The 26132-nt window shown below is 31.6% G+C and overlaps 1 protein-coding gene across 8 annotated transcripts in view; it reads right to left on the reverse strand.

The window, feature by feature from the left end:
• Positions 1-5799: 5799 nt before the first annotated feature.
• The window catches only part of ATP8B (ATPase phospholipid transporting 8B), a 65842-nt gene continuing 45509 nt past the window's right edge, over positions 5800-26132 (reverse strand). For 3 of the 8 annotated variants that reach the window (XM_080150168.1, XM_080150151.1, XM_080150173.1), the window contains exons 16-37: positions 25698-25792; positions 24864-24976; positions 24198-24290; positions 23808-23829; positions 23187-23263; positions 22526-22697; positions 22092-22214; positions 21593-21663; positions 20827-20960; positions 20278-20418; positions 19770-19876; positions 18649-18730; positions 18076-18141; positions 17769-17844; positions 15238-15348; positions 14492-14606; positions 12626-12729; positions 11946-12100; positions 11417-11480; positions 11011-11206; positions 9769-9811; positions 5800-8755 (exon numbers count right to left, since the gene is read on the reverse strand). In XM_080150168.1, coding sequence (XP_080006294.1) covers positions 8311-8755; positions 9769-9811; positions 11011-11206; positions 11417-11480; positions 11946-12100; positions 12626-12729; positions 14492-14606; positions 15238-15348; positions 17769-17844; positions 18076-18141; positions 18649-18730; positions 19770-19876; positions 20278-20418; positions 20827-20960; positions 21593-21663; positions 22092-22214; positions 22526-22697; positions 23187-23263; positions 23808-23829; positions 24198-24290; positions 24864-24976; positions 25698-25792 — 2605 coding nt within the window. In that variant the 3' untranslated portion in view covers positions 5800-8310. The remainder of the gene's footprint in view (positions 8756-9768; positions 9812-11010; positions 11207-11416; positions 11481-11945; positions 12101-12625; positions 12730-14491; positions 14607-15237; positions 15349-17768; positions 17845-18075; positions 18142-18648; positions 18731-19769; positions 19877-20277; positions 20419-20826; positions 20961-21592; positions 21664-22091; positions 22215-22525; positions 22698-23186; positions 23264-23807; positions 23830-24197; positions 24291-24863; positions 24977-25697; positions 25793-26132) is intronic. The other 5 variants (XR_013875563.1, XR_013875550.1, XR_013875559.1 and 2 more) reach the window with 5 other exon arrangements.

Raw genomic sequence — 26132 nt, forward strand, 5'->3', positions numbered from 1 at the left:
ATTCATAGATAGATAGTTTTATTGAAAATAAATATGACAAAATCTATAAAATCTAAGCACTCAAATCAGACGTTAGGACAAATGAATATTAAATCTTGTAGATTTGGATATTAATAACAGCATGTTAATTTATTAATCGAAACAAAAATGTAGGATAATTTAAAATGCCCAAATTATCTATAAGAACTAACCGTGTAGACAGACGGATATACCTTAACTAGAGAAAAGCAATTTCGTTTTCTATCCTCTTAGTAAAGTTAAAGTAAAACTATTTAATTCTAATTTTATAAACGATCATTTAGAAAATAAAATCTGTAGAAAGAATTTTCAAAATATCATGAAGGTTTCGAATTGAAGTAAACATTTTATGAAAATAGAAAAAATATATTTTATTATCATCATATAATCCAGGGGAGGTAGGAGACATTGGACTATAAATCACACTGGTACCCAAAGTTTTATAACCACGCCGTGGCTCCAAAACTTTAAAGTGTCCAAACTTTTCAACAAATAATTTAATCTACATACAGAAGGGACAATGTTTACCATAATTGGGGAGGTAAATGAATTCATAGTCCATTGTCTTATCCCTAAATATCCCTGTCAAATTGTCTCTCACCTTTGGCTCTAAATAAAAATCAAAACATTAACAGATAATTAAGTAAATATAATAGAAATAGTAGAATAGAAGCATATTCTGAACCCTTTTATCGTCAAATCTAAGAAGGAACATTTCTAGCAGACAAAAGTATTGTTTACTTTCGACTCAAGCTGATGTGGATTCTTAAAAAATTTTAGACTCGCTACTCGATAGTGAGGCAAAATTTTTTTTGTGAAAAATCATCCCAAAACACATTAAAAATCTACAAAAATTAAACAAAATCATATGTTAATAACCCTTTTAAGATTTTATTTGATTTTTGTAAATTTTTTTATTCGATTTTGGAGGATTTTTCACAAAAATGATTTTGCCTCACCAGCGATTAGCTAGCCTAACTTTTTTTTAAAGAATCCACCTCGTTACGAAGCTTTCAAATTTAAACGAAATTTTTAGGCAATTAATTCTGATTCCGCAAAGCTTCCTACTAAGAAAATATACTGTTTACAGCTGACTTTTATTTATGTATGAAATGAAAAAAAACATGCATTCGTAACAAGATGTGTACAAAATTTCAACCAATGAAATTAAATGTATGTACCGATGCGATTCTCCTATTGGCTCAATCAGACATTCACTCTCTTTCTTAGTACCTTTATTGTAAATATTAAGTTGTTTTGGGGGAAGCTATTCATCGTGTTTTTATTCGTTGGTATGGTCAGTACTGATTTTCTCTGAAAACACACACACACACACTCAAGAGAGTGAATAATTTTAGGGTTCGTCCGTATCACTGTCCCTACGTAACAGATAGATGTGACCGTTCATTTAGGTTAAAATTGTCCTATCCAGTTCCAACTTTTCTTAATTTTTAGATATTAATTACAATGCGCAGCAACTCTATAATCATCACTAGAAAGTTAATAGTTCCAATTTTACACGGATTTTTTGTTGTTATATACTATTTAAGGAGGGGATTTCCTGTGCGCGACAGGACAGTTTGGGAGAAAGTGACTGTTGTTGATACCTGAAAGATCCAAGACGACTTGTCCCTGTACAGCCTGACCAGAATAATACACACACGAAGAATTAAATAATTCAACACGAAACGACTGCATCTTTATTTTTGATTTATCTAAAATATTTCAACTAGACTGACTTAGTGTCAATTGCAGCTTTTTTTTAAATTCACGAAGACGAATTCTTTAAAATAAAAGTTTTTAAGCCAACGGATAACAGAATGTGTTTATAGCGCTCTGGCACATATCTTATGAGCCTTTTAATTATTATTAATTAACCCAAAAAATAAAGAATATATACATTACCAACATCTTTAATGAAAGACTAATTTTACAACATTATTGCATTCAAAATTAATTAACTTGTGTTTCAAGTATGGCTTTGAAACCGATTATTAACCGCTGTATTACAACCGGTTCTCATCATGTATAGCATCGTATAACAGACAATTTTACGTTAATATTAAAATAAAAATTTTAAAATTATTATCAGTTTTAATAGCCTGGGCCTTCAGCACCTCGGTTCAAACAAAAATGGTTTGCATCTTACAATTTTTCATCCGTGGAAAGCTGTCTATAACAAGATGCGATAAATAACTAATATTGAAAAGTAATAAATTTAACTCAAACAAGGTAATTCTGAACTTATATGTAAAAGTAGGAGTTACTGTTATTATAATTACTAATACATACATGCACGCATACATGAACAAGGATGACAGCATCCATAAATGCGAAGCTCTTAAACAAAAGGACAAACTTACATTAACACTCGTAGAGTGTCAGAACTCAGTAAGCAGAATAACAATGCATAAGTCTAAACAAATTTGTAAGTTAATTTATTGCACAATTGCTTAAATACATTATACTGTTTATGGACATGTTTTAGGACATGAAAAGGATAATTCTAACATAAAAAAACTGTTGTTAAAAAGTAAAAACCCTGCATGTTTTAAATGGAGTACGGATTTTCTGGTAACGTTTATAGAGTTGCTACGCTTTCTATATTACTGTTATTGGAATCATAGTGCAAAGTTCAAGATCGATAGGACAATTCTAACATGTCTAAATTAACCAAAGAAGCTAACCGTTACGGACGGACGTACCGAACCTAATTATAGAAAAGCTTCGCTTTTAAAAACATTATGCTGTTGTTAACTATAAAACTACACTACTAAATGATAAGAAATTTTTCACTTTACTAAGTTTAATGATAAATAAATTTAAAATTATAATTTTTTAATCGCTTATGAATCACACATTTATATCTTTTTCACATACATAGGTTCGGCAGCTGCTTTTTTTTAGGGATTCATAAAGTTGTAAAAAAGGGACTTTTTGGCCGTAGATATTTTACAAAGATTGCAGCTTTTAATAAACAATTCGGAAGCTTTTCTTACATTTATTATTCCTCAAAGGCTGTTTCGGTCATATCATAATTATAGGACACACCTTTAGTCTTGTAGTACCAAGGTTTTTTAAATGATTTAATCATATCTGTCTGTAAAAATAAAAATTTCATCATCTTACATTCAATGAAATCAGGATAATCTAAAGGTCGTCATATTTTGACTTCATTCTAATATATTATCAATTCAGCTAGATTGTAATATTAGAACTAGTAGGAAATTAACTAAACTTAGCAAAAACAATAAAATATAAATGGATTTATTAATACTTAGATCTTTAACCATATAAGTATGTTTACTTAAAAATGGAACAGTAGCGAGCTAAAATAACGAATCCCCTTCCTACTGGATGAACATCTCAGCTTATACCAATAACGAAATTAATTCGGAAAAAATCACGAAACCTATACGTGTTTTTCAGCTGTCGTTGGGGGGCAACACATCGTAAAATTGACGACCTCTCCATTTGCCCCCCAAATATTATTTTAGATTTATTTTGCTTGTTGGTTATACCTTATTCCTGTGAACATCTGACCAATAAACGATTTCCAGTTTATCATGCTAAATTGGCGACAATTTTTCCACTGGCTTATTATCCTCTTCCATTCTACATCCATTACTTTATTTATCTACAGACTTAAGAAATAACAAATATATTTAGTTTCTTATGACTTTATTACATAAAAAAAGACTGTGTCATCACTAAATCAAATATCACTGAAGAAATAAATCACATTTTTTAAATGATAATTTTCAAATTAACCTAAACATAAGTAGAAACGATAATAATAATTAAAGTAAAAAGTTGCATATTTTTTTCTTCTTAATCTTTGTAAAAATGAAAAAAAAACGTAGTTTTTATTCATATTCAATTGGCAGGCTAATTTTTATTTAATTTACCATAATTTTTTAAAAATAAATAAAAGGTATAAAGTATAATCTCATTATTTTATGAAAATTTGAAAGTTTTATAAAACCAGACAATAAAGGAGTTTAAAAAAGAATGAATCTAAAAGATTAAGAAATTCAAAACATTTTTAAATATCCATGACAAAAAAATTGTCTATAGTCCTTAAACTGTTTTTAACCTATTTTTAAAACGTATATAAAAAATATACTATGACACCAGTAGAATCAGACTACAGAGCCTAAATTTAAATAAAATCCCAAATAAACTTTTTTGGAGGGATTTAAATGTTAATTTTTACTGTTGCCGTGATCATTTTGACCGAAGCAAAAGGTTTTTTTTTATTTGGGTAAAATTTGTAGCTTTTAGAGTGTTTTGCTTCATAAATATTGTATTCTGGTATAGAGTAAAATTAGGCCTTATGATTTTACTATAAAAATTCACTAAAAAGTTAATTCTTTATAATATATCAACGAATTAACATTAACATGTTTGTGTTCTCTCACTTATTTTAAAAACATAAAAAATGGCTGTAAAGGGTTAAATGACAACAAATGTTTATGCAATACAACAAATTTATTTTTGTCACATATACAAATGCGTTATAAAATAAGATTATTCAAACTTATTTTTAAAAATAATTTTAAAAAGAATGTATCTTTTATGTGTATGGTTTTCATTCTTTTCATTTTAATTAAATAAAAATTATTTAACTACATTGGAAATCAGTCACTTTGTGAAAACACTCTTTTTTTTGAATAGTTAGGAATTGAAATAAAACAAGACTTCTTATTGGTCAGATTTCAGAATTATTTGTTTTATTGTAAATGTTAGATTTTTCAATGAAATTAAGGGGGGGGGAAGTTCTGACACATTTGCGTAAACGGTGAGTATAGGCTTTATCTTTGGACTGAGAGGATAGGTTATTAGGGATAAAATCATTCTTATATGATGAATTTCCCCCAGATTTAAGATTTTTTGGATAGGCCTCCAGGTTCCGGAGCTCCAGGCCTCCAGGTGGTCTCTGTACAGGTAAAATTGAAAAAAAAAAATTTTTTTTTAAAGTTACAGGTCAACTTATAAAACAAAATATGCATCTTTTTTAATATTATTCACATATTTGAAGAAAAAATATGCATATTTTGTTTTATAAGTTGATTTTTAACTTTAAATTTTTTTTTTTTTTTTTTTCATTTTTACCTGTACAGAGACCACCTGGAGGCCTGGAGCTCCGGAACCTGGAGGCCTATCCAAAAAATCTTAAATCTGGGGGAAATTCATCATATAAGAATGATTTTATCCCTAATAACCTATCCTCTCAGTCCAAAGATAAAGCCTATACTTACCGTTTACGCAAATGTGTCAGAACTTCCCCCCCCCCCTTGTTTTGGAAAAAAAATTATTTCCAATGAACAGAGTAATGTTTTTTTTATTGTACCAATATAAAGTGAATTATATAAAATGTTCTGTAAGCCACAATATTACCCGAAGTAAAAAAAGAGCTTTTGCTCCGGTCAATATGATTACAGCAACACTAAAAATTAATTTTTAAATCCCCCCAAAAACGTTTATTGGGGACTTAATTCAAATTTGGGCTCTGCAGTCTGATTCTATAGGTGTCCTAGTATATTTTTGACCCCCCCTTCAAAAATAGGTTAAAAACAGTTTAAAAAGCATGAAAAAAACTAAAGTGTGCTACAAACTTATTTTAAAATAAATGAAACATTGACACAAGCTTTATAATAATAATAATAATTAAACATGCATAGGTAGGTATTACACAATAATTTATAATATATAACAACAAACACATTAATTTCAACAGTAAAAATATAACTTTTACATTCGTTTGGACGGATAATTGACATTCATATTGTTAATTTTACAGTTTTTCTTTCAATATAAATTGATTTAAATTTTTTAAACAATGCAATTTTTAAATCTTTATTTTTGTTAAAATTTAATTTGAAGATTTTCAAAATATAATCTGCGTTAAGCACCCTGTAGAGTTGGTTTGTGATGGTGAATGTGAAAATATTATTTGAAAATATAAAGGGATAGTTGCACGAAATGCATGTGACCTTGAGTTTAGTGAACCACACATTTCAATTTTCTACCATGTAGTTTTAAAAACATTAAGACTTAAAATTATTTTCTTGTGATATGTGCAACTGATATGGCTGACTTGTTTTCATAAAAACAGGATGAAAACTATTTTACGGATGTCTAATTTTTTGTTATTTATTACAATCCAAAATTAAATATGTAAGGCTGTAACTTAGGCTTTCAATTATTTTTCTAAAAATATGATTTTCTTATCACAAATTAGACATTTTTGAAAGTTAAATAAAAACGACTTGGTAAAAGTACCCTAACTCGTTAAATACACTTCATGCAACTATACCTTTCCTTTTTTTAATTTAATATGATGAGAATGAACAATTTTCTATTGTAAGTTGTATAATTGTCTAATTCAATGTGCCTTAAAAAATGATATTATAAAGTTTTTTAAGTTAAGACACTCAAAATTAGAAGGAAAGGGATAATTAAAACCTTTTTAAACAAATTTCCAAAGTTGGGTTTAAAATTTTATCATATTACATTCGATGTCCCTTTCCTTCTTTAAAGTTTTATATCACAGTTTAAATAAAATATTTGTTATTCATTTGGTTTTTCGACTAACATTTTTGTTGTGTCATAGTTGCCTTTTTTATTTTTTATAAAGGGGGGGGGGGGGGGCGGATGTGGCACTTTTTGTTACTAGACCAAATACAAAAAAACTCAAAAAGAATTAATTAAAGCACTGCGATTTGGAATGGCAGTAGCTTTGATGTAGTAACTAAGAAAAAAATGTGAAACTAAGAAAAAACATTAGTTCACAGTTCGAAATTACGCATCTGCTTTACAAAAGATCAGAGGTGGATTCTTTAAAAAAATCCCCACTAATCGCTTAGTGGGGCAAATTGTTTTCGTGAAAAATCCTCCTAAATCACATAAAAAATCTACAAAAACTAAATAAAATCTTATGTTCATAACCCTTCTATGATTTTGTTAATTTTTTGTAGATTTTTAATGTAATTTGGGTGGATTTATCACGAAAACAATTTTGCCCCACTAAGCGATTAGTTTGGTTACAAAAGTGGCTCCCCCCCCCCCCTCTCGCCTTTAAGGTTTATATAAAATACAAAAATAATGTAATGATAAAATGGAATGTTATAAATGAATAGTCAAAAAGTAAGATAAAGGAACAAACCAATAATTAATCTTTAGTTTTGGTTGGCACTAAAGTTATAAGATATAGAGAGATAATCCAGGAATAATAAAATATGTTACCTCTATTAAAATTAATAGATAATTGTCTCTTTTATACTTTTTGTGTGAATTGAATAAAATAAAATAATTTTTGAGTTTTAAACATTTGTTATCTATCCCAGGACCATTTAAAAATAAAATTTTGTAAACAAAGAAAAAAGTTGTTGGCACTAATTTTACTAAAAAGGATTGGGTTAAAATTGATTTTGGACTTATAAAGTGTTTATAGTTCCTTAAATAAGACAAAATGACTATGATAATGAAACAACAACAAAAATAATTTTACAATAATTCACAATTAGATTTTCATAAATCTCATTAAAAACATAAAGTTATGATTTTCAGAATAATCATTTGACATTTATAAAAATTGATGATCTTTTAAAAGTTATTTATAATCAGGTACTACAAGACAATGATGACCATGCACTGAGTAGCGCAGGCGCAGCTCACTATGCATGCTGCATAGATACATTTACATTTAATAATATTTCTATGAGACAATGGACGATAAATTGATTTACATTATATATCCCCAATAATGATAACAAAAATACCCCTTCAATAAATTGAAAATATTTAAAATTTTGAATCTACGACTCAGAATTCAACATTCAACAAATAGGATAACAGGGCTATAAAACTTTGGGTACCAGTATAATTGTATTATTTAAAGTCCAATGTCTCCTTTTGACATGGTTAAAAACCTATTGAAGTAAATCCTAAAAATATTAGCAGATATTTGGTTGAAAACCCATTTAATAAAAATCAATTTTACAATTTTTTTCAATGAAAAATCCTTTTAATTGTTTGACAAGCAAGCATGTTATTTTTTTATTTTTGCTAATTTGACGAGTCAAATTGCACTTCTTTAAATCACATAAGCATGGAAACGAAAAGTTTTAATCTCAGGATTTCAAGCTTAGAAAATATTATTGTTAGAAATTCAGAAAGAATTTATTATCGTCAGAAATACGCTTACAAAAGCTGTTTTGATTTTGTTAAAATTAATTTGATGTTAAAAATAATAAAAATATGGCCCTAAGTTTCAAATATAAAAATAGACTAGTCCACCATGGGTACACCAGGTGGAGTATAAACATTTGAATTTCTTGCTGAACCCACCCCAAAACCAGAATCAAAAACCGCCGTCCTGCTGCCCCCTCCCCCCAACCGTCCAATTTCGATGCTGGAGCCCGCCATACTCGGCGTCAACTCGTGGCCTAATCCTTTTTTCCCGCCACTAATGGTGAGCACGTCAGCAGTTGCACGCGATAATGTCGTCATCTCGTTGTTGTTGGACGGATAATTTCGCGGGTTTTGTTGTTGTTGTGAGCGAACCTGTTGTACTGTGTCGGGCCCCACACTGTGCGACTTGGGGCGTGGAATGCGCAACTTGTCCTTGAGTGAACTAGTAGAGCGTTGCTGTGTTGTGGGACCTTCTTGAGCTTGTAGTGTATCAAGATTGTTTTGGGATTTCTTGTTTTTGCCATTCACTCCATTTTTCATCCTAAATTGAAAAGTTATTTGTTATCATTTGTACAAAATTGATTACATTATAAAAATCCATAACCAACAACTAATTTTATAATAACACTAGCAGAAACGCCCCTAAAAGACTCTAGAAGCACTTAGGGTTTGAGAGGGGGGAGGGAAGTCGACACCCCCATTTTCGTTTTAGGATATAAAAAGAATAAGAAAATATTTTTATAGTGGGGGAAGGGGTCCTTTATTTTTAAATAATTAAAAACCTTCATTGGACTTATAAGAAGCTCTGTACAAGAGAAACATATCGGTTAAGCGGTTAGTGAGATCCTTCTCTACAGACAAAAAAAAGCTTACTACTTTATATAATAGGATTAAAAGACAAAATGGACCTCTTCTTAAATCTAACTTTTAAATTCAAGAAGAATAACATACAAAGTTCCTTTTTTTCGCCTCTCAATCAGGACACACAAAAATATGGACAACCACATTCCTTAACCAGATGTGTAATTTACTTTTCAATTTGTATCTACCAGTGCATAGAATTGTAATAATGGCCATATCCATAGCGTCTAAAGTTAACAGGTAATTTAGATCATCCCTTTCAATAAGATCTCGCTTAGCAATAACTTAATGAGTTCTCAATTTTAGGGAAGCTTTGCACAGGCTTTGCTTAGGATATTTCACTAACTTCCCTTCAGTAGATGCTAGGGGCGTATCCGCTTACCATCTAATTATATTTATATTTGTTTTTCAGTCCATATATTGCGAATAGCTAAACATATTCAGGTTTCTATTTTAGGGAAGATTCTTTAAGCTCCTGGGATGGTTTTAGGCAATTTTTTATTAAACCTCGTCATTTGATGATTATGCTTTTTTTGCCCTTTCCTTTCCCCTTCTAATACAGAGCCCCTGTATGCAAATGGCGAAGCTACTATTTAGTAATATTCAAGTTAAAAATTACAGTTAAATTAATAGAAAAACAGACAGTTTTACATCCTACAACTTTGAATATAAAATGTCAAAATGAAATCATACCTGGCGATGCCATTTGACCAAGTCCTACCAGAAGCACTGTTATCCTGTTCACCAACGAAGTTATCAATTTTAATTCTTGACCAAATGTTTTCATGCATTAATTGTATTTCTAACTACTCTCTAAATTACATAAATAAAACAAAAATAGAAATAAATATGTTTATTATAAATCATTGTAATTTATTTATGTCTTTCTTTATTATAATATATTTATGTTTAATTTAAGTTTCTTTGACATCAGCAAAGCAATGAAGAGTGCTAATTATTCACAAAAAATAGGAATAGAGTTTTACAAAAATTATTTAGTTTTTAATTTTTGTATACCATTAAAGCAAAAATACAACATTTTATGTTTTTGATGTACAGTACATTTTTGGTTTTTAAATTAAAATTTCTTTAAATTAAGTTTTTGAGAACAAAGCAGATTTAAATATTGCACAAAAATCAATATTTTTATATAAAATGTTAAATTGCTTAAAATTAGTTTTAGATCTATTTAAAGAACTTTGTAATAATTAAACTTAATATAAAAGGAAAAATATAAAACAGTAGGAAATGGTAGTTAAGGTGTATAAGGTAATCAAAAGATTTACATAAATAAACAAGAAACAATACTGTAAATGCAGCGAAACTGTGTTTTTGTCTGATGTCTTGGAAAGGATGGAAGGATTGGTTTGTAGGAAGAAAGTAGGATAGGAAGGAATTCAAGGAATGATAGAATTCTGTTGCAATTCGCTCATACAGGAAAATGTGCATGTTTGATTGTCATTTGTTGTACAATGAGGTAGATTTTGTTGATTTTAATATCAAATTATTGATTTTTATCAGGCTTTAATCCATTGCCAAGTTCTAGAAAAGTTGAGCCGGCTGAGATTAAGCTCGGCTGCGATGAGCTGCAATGGTGGAACGACGCGGCAAAAGAGCAAATTAAACAGTCCGCTTTTATCATTCCTGACGCTTCTTTGCTGGCAATATTACCGTCTGATGCGGATGTTTCAAGTGCAGAGGTGGGTCGGCTAACACTATTATTAACGGCAGTGCATAAATTGAGAGCCGCTGTGCAAAGTGCATACGTGGTGGGTACACCGCGCAGTGGCGACTGGGAGCCACCCAACCTTAAGCGCGAAGACGACTTTGATTTTAGCGCCAAAAGTGAGTCAGCTGAATGTTTCACGTGACAATGGCCAACAATGGCGGCGTCTGACTCCGGGTCAATGTCCAATGAATATCGATAATTTCGTCCCTGTTTAATGATGCGTCCGCTGGTGATAAGTCGGCCAAAGCCCTCGGCGTGGGAGAAGGCGTATCCGGAGCGGACTGACCGTCGGCTGCGCCGCCCAGAGAATGGTCTCGGTATGCCGGACTCGCTCTTCTTGATCTTGCGGTCAGAGCGCTGGACAAGACGGACACAGTCGGTCAGGTTAGGACGGACATCAATCTAAATAATATATTATTAATTTGCATAAATGGATTTATTATTACTTGGATCTTACACCAAATTATTATGTACTCTAATAAAGTAAAACTTTTAGCTGGTTTAAATAACGATCTCCCCTATCCACCCCCTTTGCTCCATTCCCTCCCCATGTTTTAATAAATCATAAAAAAATAGGGGAAAAAAACATTTTCTTAATAAATATTTTTCTACCTTATAAAATCTGTAAGCCACAACAGGTAGAATACACACAACAGTTGTCAACATTACCACGAACCTAAAATATTTCAAATATTCAGTTACTGCAAGAAAGCAGGGGGAATTTAAAAGGGAGGTAAGGGGTTAAAATTTAATAATTTAGCTATTATTGCGTTTTACCAAAAGACTGAAATTGTATTGATATATCGGATACCAAATATAATAGAACAATCAAAAGGAAGAAAGAATGCTTTGGTCCATAAAAAGGCACTTCCATCAGGGATCTAAAGGGATAAACAATGATAAATTGATATTAATCCCCAATGATGATACACAAAATTACCCTTCTATGACTATAGATTACATTCATTAATTGAACGTTTGGACACTTAACTTAGTCATCAAACCAATCAAAATTCACTACAGTCCCCAAAGTTATAATAAACGTTATAATGAGACTTTGGGGTCTAGTGTAATAAACAGCCCATTGTCCCCTCACTCTCTCTCTCTCTCTCTCTCTCTCTCTCAGAATAAATATACTCACCAGAAAGTCTGATCCTGCATAACCGTGGTCAGACTTCCCAGGTATTGTCCCCCAATTATCCAGTTGTAGGCGAAGGTGAGTACAAAGTATACAACAACACTGCCCCAAATGGTCACGTGGTTCCATACAGTCCAGTATTGGGTGTCCAAGGCAATCTGAAAAAAATGTATATGTCAATTCATGTTGTTAAGGGATAAGACAATTGACGAAAAAATGTAAATCCCTAATGATTAGGTTCAAACCCTACCATTAAAAAAATATTGATGAAATGTTTCAACACGTTTGGAATAGCCAATCACAATTCACAAAGACTTTTAGGCATAAAAATTAAGAATTTTAAGAAGTCAAATGTCCCCTTTTCGATATCGATATTACAAAGTTTAAATGTAGACGTTTAATATTTATAGAAAATAGTCTGGAACCGGTTTTAATATAGCGGATTAATATTAGCCATACTGGAAAGAATATACTTCAATTATGAGAAACCTTACTTAATGACAAAGACCAAACTGCATTACTTTTGTGTCACTTTTGATTCCTGTGATGTCATAAAATGAGGAAGATAGAGGAGAAGTGGGAAAGAAAACCCCTAAAAAAGATATGGAGAATATGACGTCAAAAGTGGTGCAAAAGTAATGCAGTTTGGTCTTCGTCATACTTAATATATTTATTGATATTACCTGTCCAGTTACAACAAGAACAAGAATAGTAGAAACAACAGAGCCAAATAAGTAATGATCATTTAGCACTTTTCCAAGAGCATCAGTTTTATTGTGATAAGCACCTAAAATAATAATAACGTTACTACATATTTTTACTCGGTTAAGAACAATTAAGAATAAGCACCAGAATTATAATTAAAAATTGAAAAGAAAAAGTTTCTTGCTTTGGAAGTCGTAAATAACTGTGTACTGTCTTTTCTGCCTAATGCATTGCCGCAAAAAGTTCCATCTTCGCAAGCAATAACAAGAGGACCGTCCTTTTTTCGCAATATTCCGTAAAATTGGGTGTAAGCATCCAGTCAAATGCGCTTATGAGGTCAAGCTGTGCTTAATTTTGACCAAACGTAAAATTAAAAACAATTTGACATAATAAGCGCATTTGACTGGAAGCTTGCAAACAACTTTACGGAATAATAAGAAAAAAAATGACAAAGAAATGAACAAATAGAAACGTTTAATTCTAATTAAATGATTCTTTGTGATACTATTAATTTGATAATATGTTACACTTTGCGGAAATAATTACAATCTTTTAAAAACTTAAATAGCCATTTACATAATGAAAATATTTTTACAATGTAAGCTTAAGGAAGCAAAATATCTTATTATATGTTTCTTTTTCTCTTTAATAATGCAGAAGAGATTATAAATATATATATGCACTAGTTTCAAAAATACTCAACATGCAGCAAAAAGCTAATTTGGTGCTTTCCCTCAAAAGCCTGTAGGGTCCTTAAAACTCCCTTAACCCCTTATTTTGTTTAAATACATTTAAAATAAGGGCGGATAATAGTTTATTAACCTATGAATAATCTTGGGCGGCCTTAACCCTGCACTACTAAATACAACCTAACCTTTCTAGCCAAAAAATAGCTACAATCTTCCCTTGTTTTTAATCTACTTTAAAAATCAGGAGGCGGGGGTTATCGCCTAACAAGGCATTTTAGGGAAAACGCCGCTGATTTTAAGATAACAAGACTGAAAGTAATTTTTAAAAGTGATTAATAGCAATCTGTATTGTGCTTCAATTGGTGATTAGGTATAAAGTGTAAAAAATTGTATAAACCTAGAGTTTCTACCTATAAAAATAAAGACATGCACAATATATAAATTGAAATAATAAGATTGTTTGTAAAACACCATACTCCCTGTTGATTGAAACCATCAAAGAAGGCAGTAAAAAAGGTAAATATTAATATTGTTTTTAAATTTTTAGAGTGGAAATAACGAAACGATAACATCAAAATTCCCAAGAAGAATTTTTGGGTATAGTCCCTTTGGTGACATAGCATTTAAGAGGCGTTTCGTCGTATTTGCACAGTAACTTTTAATTGGTTATTTATGTTAGGTAAGGTGATTACCCCGCAGGGTTAGAGCTCCCGCAAGGGCTAGAAATAGGAGAAAAGCTACTGTGAATATACGACCAAAAGACGATGTCACGAAAGGGACTATACCCGAATTTTATTATATCAATAATACAATAAGCCATTTTCAGCTGCTTGAAATATTTTATACCTTATTTTTTCAGAATTATTTTGCTTGTTGGTTATGGTTATATGTTATTCTTGGTACAAAGCAAAACTAATATTATTTCCAGTGGCTTTGAAACCGATTAATATCCGAGGATTAGGACCGGTTCGTAGCCATACTGAACAAACGAATAGAAACGTATTACAGACAATTTTCCACGAATATTAAAATATACATCATAAAATTAAAATAGGTTTTTTTAACTAAACAGGTTTTACTCTTATAATTTTTTATTTTAATATCTGAGGAAAGCTGTCTATAATACGATGCGATAAATAACTATTAAATAATTACCTAGTGGGATAGCAAACAAGAACAAGGAGGTAATAAATCCATGGAAGGCGGACTCACTAAACAACTTGAAATTGAACAGACTTGACACCATCCCAGGATAATACAGCTTCGGAAACTAAAAATAAAGAATCAGCCTCCATTTTAATAATATTAAAATCAATTAAAAGATAAATGGAAATTATCTAGTCATAAGTTTCAAAAGATAAGAATATGGCTCATAAATTTATATAAATCTCCACTGAAATCAACATTAGGTAAAATTATTAGTTTTATTCCTACTTGAACAGAACCAACCATTTTAAATTAAATAAAAGTACCCAAAGTTTTGAGCCAACAGATAAGAGAACGTGATCATAAAACATTAGTTATCCTTATATTAAAGTAACAGGATGTCTGTTTGTGTGTCTGTACCGATCTCGCTAACCGCTGAACCGATCGGGTTCTCCTTAACAGGGTAGATTCTCATAGGTCCCGGGAGGGTTTATAACTATTTTGGGGGAGGGTACCACCACCCTCCCAAGAGAAATCACAAAAAATCGAGTTTTTTTCTTGTCGAATAAAGACTAGTACGTAACATTGCAAAGTATCGTAATAATTTGATAGAGACTCCTTCGCAACATTGCAAGGTATCGTATTTTTTTTTTTTAAAACAACAAACATTTTAAGTGCCACTAGAGGCCTCTAGGGGCGTAGCCGCTAGTAAGATATATAGTCCAATATCCCTTCCCTCCCTGGTATTAACTTACCCGTAAGGAAGACTTTTCGTTGACATCCTGATCAAAGTAAGCCATGAAGAGAACAGGTTGGCTGGTGTAGAACAAATTGTACACGGAGATAAATGCGGGATCCAGAACAGTCTAAAATCCAGGTAAAAAAAATACACGGTGAGTGTTTTGCATTGGTGAGATAGTGCTTTCAAAATGTTAAAAAGTTCATTTTCATTTAACGGCGCTTTCACATAAAGGTACCGTAGTGATCTTTGATAAAAATCCCCCCTTTATTTTGAAAAAAAATCGAATGTAAGGGGAAGGGGGCCTATGAAAAAATTCTCCATATTTTCCCAATTTATTGCATCAATAAGGGGGAAAGGGGGTTATTAGTGATCAATACAGCCGGCACTTTTTGTGAAAGCACCTATTTAACCTTAACCATCACTTACTAGATTAGGTAGAGTTTGGAAATATCACTTATAATGATGTCATGCAGTAAAGTCGTTTGTTAAAGAGCGTAATTTTTTTCCCGCATAATTATGTAAAGTTAGGTGCAATCTTCCAGTCAAATGCTCATATTAGGTCAAGCTGTCCTATAGTATAATTAAACGTATTATTAATAACAATTTGACCTAAGCGCATTTGACTGGAAGCTTACACATAAACTTACGGAATTATGCGAAAAATTACGCTCTTTATAACAATACTTTCTATATTAAAGTAATATTAAACTTCGCAATAGAAAAAAAATCAATAAAATAATTTTAAAAATCATTAGAATTATTGAAATTGTAATAATTACACATAAAAATTACAAAAACACATAGTACGTACATGCTTTAAATTTGCAATTCTAAAATTGACAAAAGAAACATGCGAATTGGAAAAAATACATGCTCAAAACATGTATAGAGAAAATAAAAATACACACATAAATACATTTAGAAATGTCAGAGATAAAAGAATATAACATCTATTTAAAGTTTATCCTTTTAATTTTTAAATAGTCGTTTAAAATTTATGATGAATTGTAAAAATTTAGGTTCAAAAGTAAAGTATAGGTTAACACTTTTTTAGCAGATGCTTATCCTTCATATCCCTGAGTACAATATTTGTGCGAATGACCATTCCCTTACCCATGGCAATACAAATGAGAACAAGACTAGTAATCAACCCATGGATGGCCGACTCGGCGAACACCTTGCGCGAGAACCACATCCGCTGGCGACCTGGGTAGTACAGGCGCGGGTAGCGGGCGGCCATCCGCGGGTTGACGTCCTGGTCCAGCCCGCCCATGATGACGACGGGCGCGGATGTGTACAACATGTTGTAGCATGAGATGAACAACTCGTCGTACACAGGCTGCAGTGCAAAGGAAAATATTGGTTAGTTAAGTTGGGTTAGTAAACAACAAACCTTATAACAAGGTATTAGAATAATTGGATCATGGAAAGAACGAAGTGACAGGTTTCGTCGTATTTTCACAGTAGCTTTACTCCTATTTATAGCCCCTGTGAGGTAAATTTCACAACACTGCGGAGTAATCATTATCATTTACTCAAACTAAGCTTCTGTGAAAATACGACGAAACCCGATACTTCGTTTTCTTTCCATGATCCGAATAGTTAATATCACGAACAAAAAGTTAAACTAAACGCAATTAAGTAGTGAAATAAAAGTAAAAAAATTAAACCTAATGACTACCTAAAATATTTAACAAAAAACACTAAAATTTAAAATAAATTAAGGCAATTTGTGTTTAATCAATCTCTTTTTCCAAGACAATAAATCTTTATTAGGCGAGGAAGTTTTATTTTTAGAGTTTACTCCAGAAATTAAGACAAGTATTCTATATAAAAACATATTGTAGACAAAAAAACATTGCAGAATAAGATAAAATAATGAGAAGCTAAGGTTCTTTCCCTGTAAGTTCCTAGCGAGTACAGAACTTCCTTATTATTTAATGAAATTGATGATAATAAAAAAGCACCGAAGCTAAATCCCTGGTCCCAAGTGCAAAGGATACAATAGTGTGCACATTTTTAACACAAATAGGCTTTTAATCATAAAAAATGGATTTAAGTTTTACGTAAATTTTTTTGTCAACTGTAGGACGGTATATCTTATACATTACAATTTTATTGTTTAAGTCAAGTGGAAATTTAGACATATATTTATTTAATGCTTTTTAAATATTATTGATTTTTTTCTTCATTTAATTTCCCAATGTTGGACAAACTCAAAATCTTTCTTAATAGGTATGTATTTTCCTTTTCTTCTATTTTTACAGGCATTAATTTTTACAAATCTGACTGACAAACAAAGCTAATGATAGAAAAGCTGCTATGACAATTGATATTTATCGCATCGTATTACAGACAGCTTTCCGCGGATATGAAAAATAAAAAATTATAAGATTAAAACCAAATTTGTTTCGTGGAAAATTGTTTGTAATACGATGCTATACGTGGTTTTCAATATGGCTGAGAACCGGTTCTTATCCAGCGGATATTAATCGGTTTCAAAGCCGTACTGGTTAAGAAAATTAAACAAGGATAAAAACTAACCTGGGCAGAAAAGCCACATGAAAATGCATACCAGAAATGGCACAGTGTGAAAGCAAAATTCTTGTAGAAAAAATATCTGAAAAAACATTAGAAATTAAAGTTTGTGTACAAATTTATTTAAACAATAAACATAATCAAATTTTGAATTAAAGTCAAAATGATAAAAAGCCATGAAGTAGAAAGATTTGTTTTGTCTGGAGCTACTTTAACTACTCATGAACCGATTGAGTTCTTCAATTTTGGGAAGCTTCAAATATATCGAGAGAGACGCTAAGGGCGAGGTCGGTAATAGATTAAAAACGCTTACCGTAAAAATTTACACATTCTATAATACGACCATCTACCATGGACTAATAAGAGGCGCTCCAGATATCTAAATTAAAAGAAATTAAGTATAATACATATTTTTTTAAGTTAAAGCCATTTATGCTTTTATAAAGTCATCTGTACAAAATAATTTGGAATCCATTTTCATTGTTTGTTCACTGATTTCATTTCTCTTGAAAAGAATCAAGAATACATGCTATATTCATTTTGGTGCTTTCCTGTTGTTCTCTGATAACTCATCTCCCCCTCTAAAACGAAATAAATTTAAATAAGGGGGTGGGTTTCAAACCCTGTGGGGCCTATATCTGGGGTACCCAACCCTGCGAGGCTATCCAGTACCCAATATAACCTAACCTAAACTAACCTTAAGTAATAATCAAACAAACTAATACCCTTTCTCAATTATATCTTTAAAAATGTTATCAGTAATCAAAAAGGTACTTTATGTGCAAGGACGTCCAAGGGGAAGGGGAAAGGGTTGACCACTCCCCCCTCCCCCCTATAAAAAACTTGAACGTCCTTGTTTGTGTGAAAGCGTCAGTGTAATATTTACCTAAACTGAGCTATAGAATAATCGCTGGCCAGAACCGCCTGTCTTCCTTCCTGCCCGGATATTCCAACACCGATATCTGCAGCTGAAATATTTGCATTTTTACATAATTTCAATTTTTTCTAGAAATATGATTAGAATTCTAGATGGATATAGAATATATGACTAAAAGATTGTTGTCATTTTAGGTTTCTAACTATTTATTGGCCAGTTCGTTCATCCAGAAGGAGGGAAGGAGATTGGGGTAAAGGGGTTAAGGAAGATCGTTATTTTAGCCAGCTACAAGTTTTACTTTATTGGAGTACATGATAAACTGTTACAAGATCCAAGTTATAATAAATACATTTAATTTTACAGGTCCCAAAAGTCCAAAAAATATCTCGTTCGTTGGCGTAAAAAATTAAGGACTTAAATTAGATATTGATTGTTCTTACAATCTAAAAAACACAAAAGTTTGATAATACTTTTTAAAAGCGAAGCTTTTCTATAATTAGGGTCGGTCCGTCCGTCCGTCACAAACGGATAGCTTTTTCCGTTAATTTAGGCATGTTAGAAATGTCATATGGATTTCAAACTTTGCATGGTGATTCCTGTTGTAGTTAGGTATAATTTAGAAAGCGTAGCAACTCTATAATCATTACCAAAATGTCTGTATGTCTATTTTAAACATGTTGATTTTTTTACTTTTTTAACAACTAATTTTTATGTGATCTAATAATCCGATTGATCTGATTTTTGGTATACTGATTCCTGAGACAACAAAATACAATATTATAAGCGAAGCAACTCTATAATCAAGTCGTAAAAATGTAAGTATGTCCATAAACATTATTCTGTATCAAGCAGTTTTTCAACAAATTTACTTGCAATATTCTTCGACTCTTATCTATTTATATTCTGATTATTCAGTTCTGACACTATACAAGTGTTAATGTCCGTTTGTCCTACCGTTTCAGTGCTTCGCTTTTATGGATGTTGTCATCCTTGTTTGAACTTTATTGAAGGGAAAATAATATTTAATTGATGTTATTGCCTAAGTTAGGTATCTTTAAAATAACCCTAGCATGTCATAATTCTAAAAATTAACTAGTTTTTTGAGAATTGGTAATAAAAAATGTAGAAACCTTTAATCATTGACACATCGTTAGCACCATCACCAATGGCCAGGGTGACAGCATCTTTAGTCTTCTTAACCAGCTCAACGACTAGAGCTTTTTGCAGCGGAGTTACTCTGTAGGTAGCAGAATCTTTTCATATATGTATTACTAGCGGCTATGCCCCTTGAGGCCTATAGGGGGACTTTAGGTGATGGTAAATTGAATTCTCCACCCACCCAGAAGGACAAAATAAATCTTTTATTAATCTGATGAGAAAGAACTTAAAGTTGGTAAACCTTATTTGTTAACTTGCTTTTAATCGAATAAAAAATTATAGATAATCACGTTACAATAAGGGTAAAAAAAGACATTATAATAACCTATTGTAACTAAACATTTAGAAAAATTTTACCAAAATATATAAATAGGTAAGTACCAAAGGAAATAGATAATTATATAAAAATGTGCTTGAAATTTTGTAATATTAGGGTGTTTATTTGGTTTATTAGCCTATCTAAATTGAAAAGATTCTTTCCTGCAACAAATGACCGCTGAGCAGTGCTCGGCCACGCCCATCAGCATATCCTCTAGTTCTGGCTCTAGGGCGTGAGCCAGCGCGTGACCGTTGATGACCAGTGCAAACTCTAGTGGTGACCGTTCATAGCCGTCAGCTGTACTTCCTGTTATACATGCGTCATGGTCGGAAAAACTTTAATAATGAAAAACTTTGGAAAATCTATTTGAATATTTCAAAACAAAAAGATATTTAACAGATCAATAATTATAAATAAAGATAAATAACTAGACAACAAATTGCTTTCTGTTCTTTTGTAGCGACTTGGGTGTGTTAATATTCTCGGCGCTATTAGTTGATTTTCAAAGAACCAATTGAAAGTCGGCACAGGGTCCTCGGGTTGGGGACATACAGTTATTTAACCCCTTCCCCCTCTATTGTTTTACTCTAATAACAGATCTAAGTAGATTAAGTAATCTAAGCTTTGTTAATAATTTTAATATTAATTTGAAGTGTATGGTAAACAATTAAAAATTAAGTTTTTTTTTAAGTTTTCCAAACCATAACGACATTCCTGAGCGTATTTTAATTCCTGGATTGTCCTGGAAGTCTGACTCCCTACTGAAGGCCGATGACTTATGTCCAGTTGAGTTGAGATGATTCTCTATAGCGCGTCTGTGCTGGATCAATTGTGTCTCCACCTCCTGATAGTAAAAACAAGTATTAAAACATCCATTAGAATTGAAGAACAAAAAAATGGACAAAGTAAATTATATTGCAATTATTCAGAAGTCATACGTCATAACTAAGAGAGGAAAAGGAATTAAAAATAGTGGATGATTTGTTTAAAGAGACATGTGTACAGCAATTATATATCTTCAATATCAACCGAGAAAATCATATTTCCATATACAATAGAGTTACAAAGTTACTGAAGGACAAACGAAATTATCATTTATGCAGGAATTACGAAGTTAAAGTCAAAACATTAAATTACAGGTAATATCTTAGTAAAACTATATTTGGAAAAGATGATTTTTTGTATTCAAATAACAATATTTTGTCCCTTTTCACAAATGACTAAAAACTTACAGAAAGGAAGGTAACATTGAGCTCTTTATTACACTAGTCCCCAAAGGTTTATAATGACTTTTTCTTATTCGCTGTCTTAACTTTGGGGACTTATATTGAATTTAAATTTTTGGTTCATTGAGTTGAGTGTCCAAACGTTTCAACCTCTAATTGTAATCTACAGAAATGGGAATCATTGGGGATGTACAATATACATCAATTTATCGGCAATTGCCATATCCCTTTAGAACCCTGAAAACTATACCTGAAAAGTTCTTCCATCTACAATATAAGGTTCATCTACAAGGTCACTTGATAGCAAATTACAACTATAACCTAAACAAAATTTATTCAATAATTTGTACATTTTATAATGTTTAAGTAGAACTTTGTGCACTTTTTATCAAACCTATCAATTAAGTATTTAATTAGAAGTATTTTGAGTTTATTAAAAAATGTCTGCATAGTACATATATGTTTTTAACTTTAATTAAAAGGAAAATTGAGTAAATTTATTAGTTTATTTGTGGAGGGGGAGGGGGGTATATTTTTTCCAGAGGTGATCATTCTTGGAAGGGTAGAGGCACCCTCCCTCAAATAGTTACAAACCCTATAGTACTATAAGAGTATTCACTGTAAAGGACAACTATATCGGTCCAGTGGTTAGCGAGATCCTGTTTTTAGCGTTACGTTATGTCGGAGTGACGGACTAAGTGAGTTAGTAGCTAGGCTTCGCTACTAAAAACTTAGTTAATATCTGTTACCTATATTAATGGCAGTTTCCTGTTTGTCGCCTGTTAGAACCCAAATTTTAATTCCAGCTGTCTCAAGGTTGGCAATGGTTTGTGAAACTCCGTCTTGCAGCTTATCCTCTATAGCTGAGGCACCTAGGATTAATTAATTATATATTGTCAGGGATCTAAAGGGATAAGACAATGTCCGATCAATTGATGTACATCCCCAATGATAATTCACAAAAACATCCCTTCTGAAGATTACAGTTACTGGTTGGAACGTTTGGACAATGACACTCGACTGAAAGAACCAACTAATCAAATCAAAAAAAGTACCCAAAGTTGTTAAGCCAACGAATAAGAAAACGTTATTATTATAGAACTTTAGGGACTAGTGCAATAAACAGCCCATTGTCCCCTCTCTCTCTGATTTAATACCCTTTATGAATTCAAATGAAACTAACCTACAAGAGTAAGATCCTTTTCAATTATGTTATAAACCCTGTCCAGGTTCTCCTCCCTGTTCTCTAGGGAGAGGGCGGCCTTGTGGTGCTCCGCCTTCCAGTTCTGGAACTCTTCCAGGGTCAGTGTCTTTACACCCAACACAAGGGTACGGAGACCTTCACAAGCAAATTTCTAAAGAAAAATATTAATTGTAAAAGATCTAAATATTTCAATAACTAAATGTTTTATTGACGATTCTCAACTGTCTACTATCTAGCAATCATCTTAAGGATACAAATTTTATTTTATATTTTTTTTTAAGGCGGGTCTTGTGCCTGTGGTTCATATGTCCATTTCAATGTCTGATGATCTGTGCTGTCGACACTTGCGCAGAGATGCCCCATCCTGGAGGGCCAGGGATCCCTTCTACCGCAACTAGAGGGAGGTTGTGTGATTTGGTAGAGGAATTTGAGACAACATGTTGTGAAAGCAACACAAATGGGTTTGAACTCGAATTCCCATCACCGTAACCCAGTGCATTATCACAGAGCTACGGTGCTCCCTCAAATTTGTAGAAAATAAGCTTTTGTATAATTTAAAGTAACATTAACATTAACATAATCTAAAGATGACCAATCTCAGTCTCGACCTTTCAAAGATATCTAAGATTGTAAGGCAAACCTGTAGATGATCTTGAGTAATATCCATAATCTGGTCTTGACCTGGGTGTAACCTCTCATAAATAACATTGTCCGCCCCCTGTCATACATATAAACATTATAATAATATCCTGGAGAACATACTTTCCAGAATCGCTTCGAAACCGATCAATATCCGGTGGATTAGAACCGGTTCTCAGCTCACAAATCATGAATAGCAAATCAAGTGTCCCTAGAGGCCTATAGGAGAGAAGCCGCTAGTAAATGATAAAGTAAAACGTGAGCCAAAGAACAGTAGTAGTTTTTTGTTGTTAATCATCGTTCAATTTCGGGAAAATTTGTCAAAAAAAAGTTTATAAGACAATTAACGTTAATATTTTATAAGTTTCATTAACTAGTCTTCGGTCAACATATATTATTTGTTTCATTCAAATTTTGGTGAAACAGTCATGAAAACTCAATTTCTTACTTTGTATTAATTAGTAGACTAGATAGTAGATATGCCTTAAAATCAGCCATGTGACGTCATAAAAATGAGGGATATGAGAGATTGATTTAAAACTGCGATGGAAATTATAATTTAGTTAGTTAGTGCCCTAATAATACAGAAGCTACGCTCTAATAAATAATGTTGTATGTATTTCCTTGCAATAAAGCTGGATTTCATCCTAATATTAGCAGTTAATCATTACCATGTTTTTTTTCATATTTTTATCAAGCATTGTTTTTAGTACATGATTATCGTAAAAATATAAAATCTATTTAGTATTAGTTCAATTTGCGTCATTTTAAAACTTGCAATAACTAAATACATCAAATGACTTGATTTATTTTAAAATGATAAATGAAAATGTAAATTTTTAGTATATTGGGCAAGGTTTTTTATTTATCATTTCAGTTAAATTAATTTCTTCGTTTATCTTTAAGGCTTAAATTGATTTTCTGGCGGATTTTTGGAAAAAAACTGTTCTCTATAAAGTATATTTTCTGTCTGTCTGCCTAAATCTTTGAAGCTTTGCTATATTGATTAACTTTCCTTGTATCGTAGAATAACTGACATTCTTTTCCTAACATTGTTAAAGTCAAGAATACACAACAACTCATGCACTTCTGTTCCAGATGGGGTCTGAAAAAAGTAATAAATAATTTTAGGAAGTACACAGGGAGGGAGGGGCATTTGGTTTTTTATTTTTCTAGTACCCAAAGTATTACACTAAATTTTTCTTATTCGCTGGTTTACAACATAGGGGACTTTCATAAATTTTGATAGGTCCGGTTGGTTCAAACCTAATTGTAATATATAGAATGGGTAATTTTGTTTAACATCATTCGGGATGTACATCAATTTATCAGCCATTGTCTTATCCCTTTAGATCATTGGATGTATAGGACACTGAAGATAAAATGAATCAACATCACTTTCCCATATCTAATATTTACCACCTACCTAAGACAAAATTTTATACATATGATTGATCAAAAGATTTACTTATATTTCATTACAGAAAAATAAATATTCAATTTGGAAAGCAACAGGGAATCATTAAAAAACTGCATACTATAAAGAGTTTTAAAAATTCTTAATTTGCTAAGTGATCTATCTTAAAATATTAGTCTAGCGATTAGCGAGATATTAAGATACAGACAATAATTTGTAATTTTTTGGTTAAAAACTAACAAGAAAAAATATCATGTCTACCTCAATAGTGATGGTACTTGAAGTTCTTTCTTTGAAGATGAATCCAAAATTTCTTGCTGCGCTAACCAGTGCATTCTCATCCGGGCTCTGAGCTTGGTATTCCAACTTTCCATCTTCAATAATATATTATTATATAAATCAAATACCTATTCATTAAGATCTCTAATTCTGGTTCACAGACAGAATCAAGAGTCTAAGATATTCGTGGCATTGGCCCACTACAGGTTTTTGGGCTAATTTAAGAATTGCTATGAAAAGGTCTTTAGTTAAATAGGAGTAGCTGGTGTAATTAGCTTCAAGGGATGGCAAAACGTAGTTGCTCTTGTTTAGGACTTGGTATAGATTTCTTTTTTCATTTCTTTTTTATTTTATCTTCATGTTATTTGAATTCATGTTTACCTTAGTATTTATGAAACTATAGGTAAAAAAGGAAAAAATACATGAATGAATATTTTATTTGCTATAATTTAGAATAGAAAAACTTTTGTATGTCATACAATTTATTGTTAACAAACAAAATTAATTTTTTAGCAACAAAACTTTAATTTATTAAAACTTTTCAAGCTAATAAATGAGTTTTATACTTTTTATTTGGTTTGTCAAAATTGTCTGCCATTTTTTCAAGCTATTTCAATATATTCAGTAGCGTAGTTGTCACAGTGTGGCACAAAGCAAGACTTCAGAATAACATGTAACACTTACCATTACTATAATCTGGCATCACAGTGTGGCACAAAGCAAGACTTCAGAATAACATGTAACACTTACCATTACTATAATCTGGCATCACAGTGTGGCACAAAGCAAGAATTCAGAATAACATGTGACACTTACCATTACTATAATCTGGCATCACAGTGTGGCACAAAGCAAGAATTCGGAAGAACATGTGACAGGATTCATTGCCTCGGTTTATATCGTTCAATAAACTAAAAAATATGAATTTGAAAAAAATGTCCGTGTCTATCAGGGTATTTTAAAATCTCCTGAATAGCTAAAAAAAAGTTTAAGGTTCAACTGAGCTGGATCTTTAAATCATTTCAATGGTGCGCTAAATCACCCCGCGCAGAATTTCAGCCAATCACAGCGGCGCATTTTACGCGGGGTGATTTAGCGCACCATTGAAATGATTTAAAGATCCAGCTCTGGTCAAAAAAACTAAATGCCAAGAATTAAAAAACAGAAGAAATTTGTTTAAAGTTTAAAAAAGCCAATAAAATTACAGTATTAATCCAGTGTATATACAATTTATAACAATGAAACAACAGT

Source organism: Acartia tonsa, chromosome 2 (assembly GCF_053477335.1).
Source record: "Acartia tonsa isolate MP-2025a chromosome 2, ASM5347733v1, whole genome shotgun sequence".
Taxonomy (NCBI): Eukaryota; Metazoa; Arthropoda; class Copepoda; order Calanoida; family Acartiidae; genus Acartia; species Acartia tonsa.